This window comes from Trachemys scripta, chromosome 1 (genome assembly GCF_013100865.1).
Source record: "Trachemys scripta elegans isolate TJP31775 chromosome 1, CAS_Tse_1.0, whole genome shotgun sequence".
Taxonomy (NCBI): Eukaryota; Metazoa; Chordata; order Testudines; family Emydidae; genus Trachemys; species Trachemys scripta.
In genome coordinates this window covers 53,364,194-53,374,204 of record NC_048298.1, presented here as the reverse complement: position 1 = coordinate 53,374,204, position 10,011 = coordinate 53,364,194, and the positions used below count along the sequence as shown (strand labels likewise).

The following is a 10,011-nucleotide window of genomic DNA, read 5'->3' as shown; positions in this document are numbered from 1 at the left end:
AGAGTTCTAACCATGAGTACAAACTTATGTTTAACACTGATGTTGCTACGAGAGTACTCGTAGCTAATAATGACAGAATTTTTCAAACGCTGAACACATAATTGGTGAGGAAAGACTCGGCCATTTCTCAAACCGTTTCAGTTTTTGTACGAATAGTGAAGTGCGTTGAATAAATTTGTTATCACAGAAGAGTCAGTCTAAAGCAAAGGCACTGACACTAAAACAAACCAGATCCATAGCAGGAGTCTGATGTTGACATGTTTATTGAATTCCTATATCAGAAAGGTGCAACCCATTGTGGAGAACGGGAATGGTGGATCTGAGTACACACCAACTTCTGCATACAAAATGATTACCATGCATTAGTTTACTCCCCTGTAAGTAGTCCCAATGAAGTTAATGATACTACACATGACTGTCTGCAGAATGGGGCTCACAGTATTTCTGTTAGGTGAAGCAGCCTACACGTCATAGAAGTGGTCTGTTTTAGAGTCATTAGCTCTTTTCATTTTGTTTCAAACATGTTATATAATACAGATAGATACAAGGAGCTTAGCTCTGCATCTGCTAACCTCTGTGTAATATGTCTTACAAATTTTGTAACTGTCTAAGGTGGAATGTTTAATATGCCAATCTCTTTTTAAAAATGAAAAAGATGCAGCTTCTTAATTTTAACAAGGTACCACAAACTGATCTTAATCACTTTTCAGAAATTTCACTGATGTTTTTTTGCCTTTTTTAGTACTCTGTTGCCCAGTGGATCTGCTTTTCTTCTGTCACAATTATTTTTTTCACTTTTTAAAAGAACTCTAGTTAGCCCTGTATTGCTCTAAGTATCAAACAGAACTGTTAACTAAGTTTGAACCACAGGGAAAATTCTGCCCTCAGCTGCACAGATGTAACTGAAAGCCGAATTCAGCCTACCAAACCAGTTTTATACTGATGATACATACGAAGAAAACAACCCAGCTTGTCTTTAGGATATTAAGTAGAGTTTGAAGGGCTAAAATTAGAAAAGACATCACTTCCCTTGTCAAGTGAGCAAATTGTTCTGGTAGTCACTGAGTCAAATAAGGAATCCCTAGATGTCATTTTTCAGAATGGACCTGAACTTTAAAACCACATGCCAAAAATAAATGATAAAAGTAAACTATGGTCATGAACAACCTTGCAAGTTTTTCTATAGCATGTATAAACAAGAGAACATCCATGTTTTTGAATATAAGCTGAGGAATGAAGAATTGCTTCTTGTTATTTTAATAAAAATACAGTGCTTACTTACACTTCTAAACATTGAAACAAAAGTATACATACATGGAGCAAATCTTTTTTTCTAGGTAATTGTGTAAAGGCTTTCAAAAGTAGTTTGTCACTTTACATCATTATTGAAACATGTATCCTTTTCAAAGGAATAAATGTCACAAAACAAATACACATTAGAAGAACACAATTAAATGGCCTGGACAATGAACAATCTATAGTCAGCTACTATGAAGGAACATGGGCCTTGGGTTCAAATCTCCAGCAAGTATTCCCCTTCTCCACAAAAAGCATATTTATATATTAACGGCATATACAATATGGAAAATCTAAAAGCATATTTTTGTTCTTAATATGCACCCTCTTTAAAGGACTCTGCTAACTCTTGATTGGCAGCATCATATTCAGCAATGAAATGTTTAAGTTCTTCAATGCATCGCTCACCTATCTCATGCAAATTTTGTCTCAGGGCAAACTGAATGGACTTTTCTAATGAAGGATCTTTATCAATCAGCATCTTCACTACCATGCCAAAGGTTTCACAGTCTTGTCTGTAAACCTAGAAGCAATACATTTGAGAAACTGATTAAATGCAAGGATATTTACATAAGCAGCATCATTTCCCCCACCCCAAATAAGGTTAAAGTAACATTACACCACCAAAACCAATTGATGAACAATGAATGATAGATTCAACACAAATCTTATTTGTTAAGCCTGCTATAAATGTTTACTCCCCTGCAGGCCTGCTGTAATGTAACAAGGGCAAAGGTAGCTAGTTCAGTACTACTTTGACACAAAACATAATTCTTAATGAAGGAAATTTCTGAAAAATAGAACTTGGGGAGGAAAAGAATTTCTCTTGTAATGCACCCACCTTGAATAAAATATCTGAGTAAAGAGAGATGAGCAAACACTAAATGCATTTAACACTTTTGCTTGTAATAAAATCTGGGTTTTACCTCATCATCTGTGCCCATCTCATTAATTTTTATTTAAAGGTAATGATTAGTTAGTTGATCTTCTGATAACACTTTGAAGATGACACATACTAAATATTTCAGAAAATATATTTTTATTATGTTTTTTGGAGATTTCAAATCACCCATAATGGCAAAGCCAGATCAATTTCCTGTACAGAGCTTCAAAACAGCTCTATAGGTTTGATGCTATTGGCAGCTCTACCCCAGTACAATGTAACTTCATAAGGGAGAGCTCAGTTTAGAATTGACATCAGCCAGAGGTTGCACCTCAGAGGATGCAAAGTAACTGAACCCAAGTGGGAGTGGGGGAAGGGTAAGAAAGAAGAAAACGCTACATTAACTGCTGCAAAGAGGTTGAAGTGGAAATATGCAGGACTTCTACATGCAGGAAAAGGGAAACTGTCTGACCACCTGGTATAACTTCTTTGATATGTTAACCCCCTTTCTGCTCCCATTCTTTTCACTTGTACTTGCAGCCCCATCTGCTGATTTTTTAATTTACATTTGAAATTTAAATGCCCCATTATGTATTATTTGCACCTTAGTACCTAGAAGCCCTAGTCATGGACTAGGGCCCCACTGTGCCAGGCACTTTACAAATATGAAAGAAAAAGATGATCCCTGCACCAAAGAGCTTACAATCTAAGAGCTAAGAACAGGCACTACTGTAAGTCAAAATAAATAATTAAACTGCACAATAGTGTCTTTGAGACAGACATTATACCCATGTTACAGATGGATAAGTTAAGCAATAGGAACTAGGTCAACAGAAGCATTCTTCCACTGACCTAGCTGTGCCTACACCATGGGTTAGGTCAATGTTCAGGGGTATGGATTTTTCACACCCCTGAGCACCGTCGCTATGTCGACCTAAATTTTAAGTGTAGACCGGACCTGTGTCTCAACACTGTTTTAACCACTGGATCACACTGCCTCCATTGGCTGGCAGATATATTGGGTTTTCCCAAGAAAAGAAACTAAGCATAGCATGTGGAAATGCCTAGACAACTACTCTGTCTTCCCAGTGCACGTAGTATGATAAGGTGGTGCCCCCATCCAGCACCTCACATAAGGGCATTGTGAGACTTATTTTGATTTACAATACAGTGCCTACGTAGCCTGTGACGACTTCCTACAAATCTCAATTTTGATCACTTTTTCAAATATTACATACTTTCAACATAAAACTTGCCAGTCACAGTATAGCAACAAGAACTTTTTTTTTATGAAAAGCCCACTGGATATAATGTACTTACAAAAAGTTATTTATCTGCATGAATTTGGTCCAGTAAAAAATATACTGCTACACTTGCCTTACTTTCTTGTACCATGAAGAGGTCTATTTATTCTGTTTAGATGATTGTCTAATCTATTCTGTTAGTTTGGTACAGGTTATGATTCATAGTGTCAAAGATGCAGAACATTTTATGATTTTGCTAGCAAAAGCATGCCTATTCAGTGCTTCACAGAAATGTTACAGCAATCCCACAAAGTTTAGGGGCATTTCAATTCCTTCACTCAAGGGAGTAGTCACCTAACTCTCTTAAATTCTTTTCCCACCCAAGGATATTGTTATGAGCTGAGTGAAACCTTGTTATGGATTGAGTTAAAACCCCATCGAGATTAACAGATGTGAACTGACCTTTCAATTAAAATAACTGAAAGCATAAGACCCCACCTCGGTCTGTTTGTGTAGAATCATAGAATATTAGGGTTGGAAGAGACCTCAGGAGGTCATCCAGTCCAATCCCCTGCTCAAAGCAGGACCAACACCAATTAAATCATCCCAGCCAAAGCTTTGTCAAGCCGGGCCTTAAAAACCTCTAAGGATGGAGATTCCACCACCTCCTTAGGTAACCCATTCCAGTGCTTCACCACCCTCCTAGTGAAATAGTGTTTCCTAATATCCAACCTAGACCTCCCCCACTGCAACTTGAGATCATTGCTTATCTTGCATAAGGAAGAAAAAAAGTTAAAAGATATAAACCAGGGTGTAACTTTGGGATATTAAGAGAAGTTGCTATAAAAAAGATATGTGTTCCTGTCTAGGAACTTTTCAATGAGCATTGTTCTGGGTAGGGATGTATGTGAGGGAAGAGAGAGATCACAGAGAAACTGAGAACAGACAAAAACAGAGAGAAAAGAAGAAGCAAGAAAGCCAAACAGGAGCCTGTAAGCAGAGTGTGACCCGGATAAAAGCTCGACAGAGCACTTTTGGGTCTAGTGTTGGCTAAAGAGTCTTGGAGGCTGTACACTAAGAAACTACTCCTTTTGTTCTTTGTGTCTTCTGTGTTCAGAGACACAGGACTTTGTAGATTATTTGTAAAGAAACAAGTGTGCATCAAAGAAAATACCAGACTCCATCAGTTTCTACTTCTAGCTAGATCAGGGGTGACCAACCTGAGCATGAGAAGGAGCCAGAATTTACCAATGTACATTGCTAAAGAGCCACAGTAACACATAAGTAGCCCCCCATCAGCCCTCCCCCCTTCCCAGTGCCTCCCACCCACCGGCCAGCGCCTCCCCTTCCCTCCCCACACCTCCCAATCAGCTGTTTTATGGTGTGCAGGAGGCTCACGGGGGATGGGGGAGGGAAGGAATGAGGGCATGGCAGGCTCAGGGGAGGGCATGGGAAGGAGTGGAGTGGGGGCAGGGACTGTGGCAAAGCCAGGGGTTGAGTAGTGAGCACCCCCTGGCACATTGGAAAGTCGGCACCTGTAGCTCTAGCTCTGGAGTCGGTGCCTATACAAGGAGCTGCATATTAACTTCTGAAGAGCCGCAAGTGGCTCCGGAGCCACAGGTTGGCCACCCCTGAACTAGATCATCCTCAGGGTTGCAAACTTTGCCTAGATGCTCAGGTTGAAAAGGGGCAATGATATTCATCTCATGCACCCTACCCAAACGGGAATGTGGCAGAGGTTCTTCCTCTATCAAGTGGTTAACACTGGACATTTTCACACACCACTGGCCAATTTCCTTTTATAAAATGTACTGGACTTTTATGTGATGACAGCCTAGTTTTATTTCTCTGCACATTCTTTAGAAGAAAAACAAAACAAACACAAGTAATCAGAAGTTGTGATCTTTGTCCAAGGATGATCTTTTAAGGCATGAAACCACACCCGTGGTAAGATTTAGTTCTTACTGAGACATATATTCGCATTCTTCACAAATCGAATTGTAGACACAATTAACGAAGTAAAATAATCCTATACTGGGAAGAGCCCAATTTTACTGACACCTGGACTACACTTAAAAGTTAGGCTGACATGGTTACAGTGGCCCCGGGTGTGAAAAATTCACACCAATGATCACCACAGTTAAGTCGACCTAACCCCTGGTGTAGATGTGGTGAGGCAATGAAAGAATTCTTATGTTAACATAGCTACCACAACTCAAGGAGGTGGATTATCTACACTGATGGAAAAAAAACCCTTCCGTAGTTGTAGAAAGCGTCTACACGAGGACACTACAGCAGCACTGTAGCTATGCCGCTTTAGTGCCCATAGCGTAGACATGACCTAGGACTGGTCAAAATGTAGCAAGGAGGACAAAGCCATAACAGCCGTGTGGGAGGTGGGAAAGAAGATCTTTGGGCATTTTGCAAGCACAGATGAAGTTCAGAAGTAATGTCAGTGATTATGGTACTTTATGTAAAGCCAGACAACACAATAAATATTTTTGATGGTACATTTTAGAATAGGCAAAAATGAGATCACCATTTTCAAACAGTATTTGGGACAACTCTTCCTGCAAATAATGATTCTTTACTTTTATTTTCTCAAAAGATTAAACAGACCTAAACAAAACAGACAATGTAGCCCCAAACCATTTCAGTAAAATCCCTTTAAAAAAAAAAAAAAATCAGGAAAACAGTGTGCACATGGTATTTTCTCAGATAAGGTACGAGTATTTTTTCAGCATACTGCTTTGGGTACTTAAGATGTTCATTGCTCTACAACAGCAGAAGAGTTTAAGACTCTCATATTCAGAGGATTTTCACAGCCCCAGGATTCTAGGTCTGGCTAAGAGAACTTCAAAGCAGAGCTAACTTTGGTGACTATTTCCTGACAGATTCTTTTCCAAGAAAAGAACCATTCAGCAAAATAACCTTGTATCTGATTAACCATATGATAGACAGATGGTTTTTGGCTTTGAATAACGCCTGCTTTTCAAGTGCTTTCAGTCTGCTTTTACCACCTTTATAGGAACCCCCCACCCCCCAGTCATTAGGTACTGGGGGGAAATAGCTTAACACAATATTTCTTATCACACTTTTATTGTTCTGTTTTATCACGTTTGAAGTACTCAGACTGGGGATGTGTGAATGAACAGGTAAAATAACCTGGTAATTGATAGTCTTCACAAAGCTTTTATAATATTGTAGATGTGATTATGTCAACCAAAGAACTGATGTTAACCACACTAGTAAAGAATACAGAGACACGTTCTTCTGAAAGGCCTTTTGTACTGGACTGCACCAAAAAGAAATATGTGAAACAAAGTAGGTCTAATCTACATATAATTGGTCTTCCAGAGAACTTCACATTACTGACTTGCATTTCATTCTAAACCTTATTTTTCCACACACCATGCAGAACCAAAAAAAAACATTTGGGCAGATTTTGTCATGCTAAGAGTCAACTGAAGCATATTTTCCTTACAAGGGTTTCAAGTTAAAAAAATGAAAATGAAAAAATCAGGAGAACCATTTTTATCACCACCAAGCCTTAAATCTCAGATGTTGCTGCACTGACACCATAATCAGTAGGCTAAATAGGCTCATAGCAGAGATGCATGCTTTTTGGGATACTTACTGTGGCAAACTATTTCAAAAGCCACAAACTGTGTAAGAACAAACACCAGGTTACTCTACAAACAGAAAACAACGATGTGGGGAGGGGGTGCAGCCTGGTGCCAACAGGCTGTAAGAACAGAGAGGAACAGTTAACGCAACTTAAACACAACATTATGCTCTCAACAAACGATGAAAATAAGAACCCAATCTATTCTTCTTTACAAAGGTATGCAGAGACCAGACACAGATGAGTTATGGAGCTCTGCACAGCAACAGACTGCAGTGGTGCCGGTCTGCGCCTCTGAAATTCTTGCTCTTTAATTCAGAGCTCTTTAAAAGACAAGATGCTGGCCCTGAATACAAAGACTGACTCTTCAAAAATTCATCTCAGCAGAGAAGAAAGTCAATTTCTGGGAAATGAGCAGAGAATAGGCCACGTGGAGTCTGAACAAAGGAACTGCAGAAGAGATTCCAAACATGGAAAATCACTTATGAAAAACCATTCTTTGCTGGAGGGAAAATTGGAAGCACTTGAGACCCAACTCGGAGTTAGAAATATCTATATCCTTGGAATTCTGGTTTATATTCATTCTGAGCCGAGGCCACTGAAAAGCTCATCCCTAAACATCTGGAAGTGGACATTAAAAATGATTCCTTGTGTGGGGAAAGAAGTTATAGTATCCCTATATTCAAAAACAAGAAAGAGAATCATAGCCGCAGCATTATTATACTGTTTGATATATATGTCAGGGAATCCTGAAAACAGCTAACGCCACAGGGTGATCATTTACCCAGGCCATAACATATTATTATTCTCTGACCTGACTATATCACAGGCATAACGGAAAGAATTTGTAGTGTTTTAACAAACATATGAAGGAGGAGTGGAAACAGCTGTACAATTCCTAAGAAAATTCTGGGTTATCTAGGAAGAAAAAATCTTCTCTTCTGGGACACGACCTGAGTTCAAGTCCTGTTTGAAAAGATCCTTAAAGCCAACACAATCCGCACCCCAGGAGTTTTCATAGAACAACTAATATGTTTCATTTTTAATTATTCTCCTCCTTTAGACATTTTAGCTCCTTTTCTTATCTTACAGTAAGATAAGAGGCCCCAACTGTGATTTCCACCCATTGTCCTCCCCTCCCCCCCCCCCAACACACACTGTGGTAGTCACTGTTCAAACACTTCAGCCATGTCTAGACTAGGGTTTAAAGATGTAATGTTGGAAGTTGTTAGCTAACACCTTCAGAGCTTGTCTATACACAAAAAATATACTGTTTAATCATACACGTATATTTAAAGTGGTACAACCCACTAGTTTGGATGCAGTTATATCAGCATAAAGGTGTTTTATACAAGTATAGCTATTCCCATACAGGAATGGGAATAATAACCTAAACCAGTATAAGGCACCTTTATACCAGTATAACTGAGTCCACACTGGTTGTATTGATATAACTATTTTGATTAAAAGTTCACAATTCCAACCAATAGTTATAACTGTATAAACTCTCTGTGTAGACCAGGTCTTAGTGTAGGCAAGACACACTGCCTTTTAACACATTTAGGTGGCTAAGCTAAAGCCAAGCACAGAGCCTAGGCTTACCCAACTGAGTATGTGTTAAAGTATACACTACCTTTTCCATCCTAGACTTCTCAAACATGCTACTTAGAATGTGTTAACTAACATGATTTAACATCACACCTTTAAATAGTGTGTGATCATGCAATTAATGTATCAGAATGCATACACACAAGGTGGCCAAATGAAGATTGAGCAGATAAATATTATTCAGACATTTCCCAACTTTTGAGAAATTGTAATTGTAATATTCTTTCACTGAAATGTTTTGGGATGTAAGGTAATATATATTGTGCTTACTCTGGCCAATGTGTAGAAGATGATTGGGGTATACAGGCAAGTCAAGGTTAGCATCAGTACAAGAAAAAGTTATTCTAAAAAGTTAAAAGGGAAGTAAGGAGAACACAAGGTTCTTGTTCAGCCTTTTATGAAATGATAAGAAAGTAACAGAAGTGTCTATAAGCTTAAAAGAGAAGGGGAATGGGCAAAGCCACTGATAACTAGAGAGAGGGACTTGGCCAGAGGGTGGATACAACTCAGTGGGTATTGAAGAGCTGATAGCGGATGGAGCTGTGAACTATTAGGTGAGTTCAGTTTGTTAGAATCCAGTAGCTTCTGGAAGGTGGCCAGGGCATCTGATAATGTGATTCTAGATTAAATGTCCCAGAACGTCATTAACACAGAGTTAAGGTTGCCCAGTGGTGCCTTATGCCCTTCCAGAATGTGAAGAGCAGCTGCAGTTAAATCTCTGAAAACCAGGAAATACAAAGTTAAGGTATACTCTACCCCAGCATCGTGATCTTAACTCAGCCCACTGTAGCTGACAATAGCCATTTGGAATGGTTCTGTAAGGAGGGGGCCATAATGAGTAGACATGAAAAAGAATGTGCCATTGTTTGCACTGTGGTACACAGATTTAAATTCCAGCATTTATCTGCATCTGTTCACTATGTTAGGTGTAGCTGTGTTGAAGGTGGAACAATTAGTTGAAGCAGCTTGGCAGAGCTGTTACTGTGATATGACAAAACATGCACATATACTTTCAAAGATCAAATATGCCTCATTTCAGTACTGAGCTCTGTAGGTTGTGTCAGTAATAGTGCAAAGAGATCATCTTGTCACATGGATTTTCAGCAATATGGTCACATACATGACAACGGTCTTTGGAGCTTGGAGTGAGGGCTTGTCTTCATGTATAGTGCTGCAGCGCTTTAGTGAAGATGCTTCTATGCCGATGAGAGAGCTTCTCCAGTCAGCATGGTTAATCTACCTCCCAGAGAGATGGTAATTATGTCGAGGGAGAAGCTCTCCCGTTGATGTAGCGGTCTATACAAAGGGTTAGGCGGGTATAACTATGTCACTCGGGGTATGGATTTTTCACACCC

General features: G+C 39.3%; 1 protein-coding gene across 8 annotated transcripts in view; it reads right to left on the bottom strand.

Annotated features, from left to right (window-relative positions):
* Positions 1-245: 245 nt before the first annotated feature.
* PPHLN1 (periphilin 1) overlaps positions 246-10,011 on the bottom strand; it is a 130,405-nt gene continuing 120,639 nt past the window's right edge. For all 8 annotated transcript variants that reach the window (XM_034769599.1, XM_034769617.1, XM_034769631.1 and 5 more), the window contains one exon: positions 246-1,819. In XM_034769599.1, the coding sequence (XP_034625490.1) occupies positions 1,610-1,819 (210 nt within the window). In that variant the 3' untranslated portion in view covers positions 246-1,609. The remainder of the gene's footprint in view (positions 1,820-10,011) is intronic.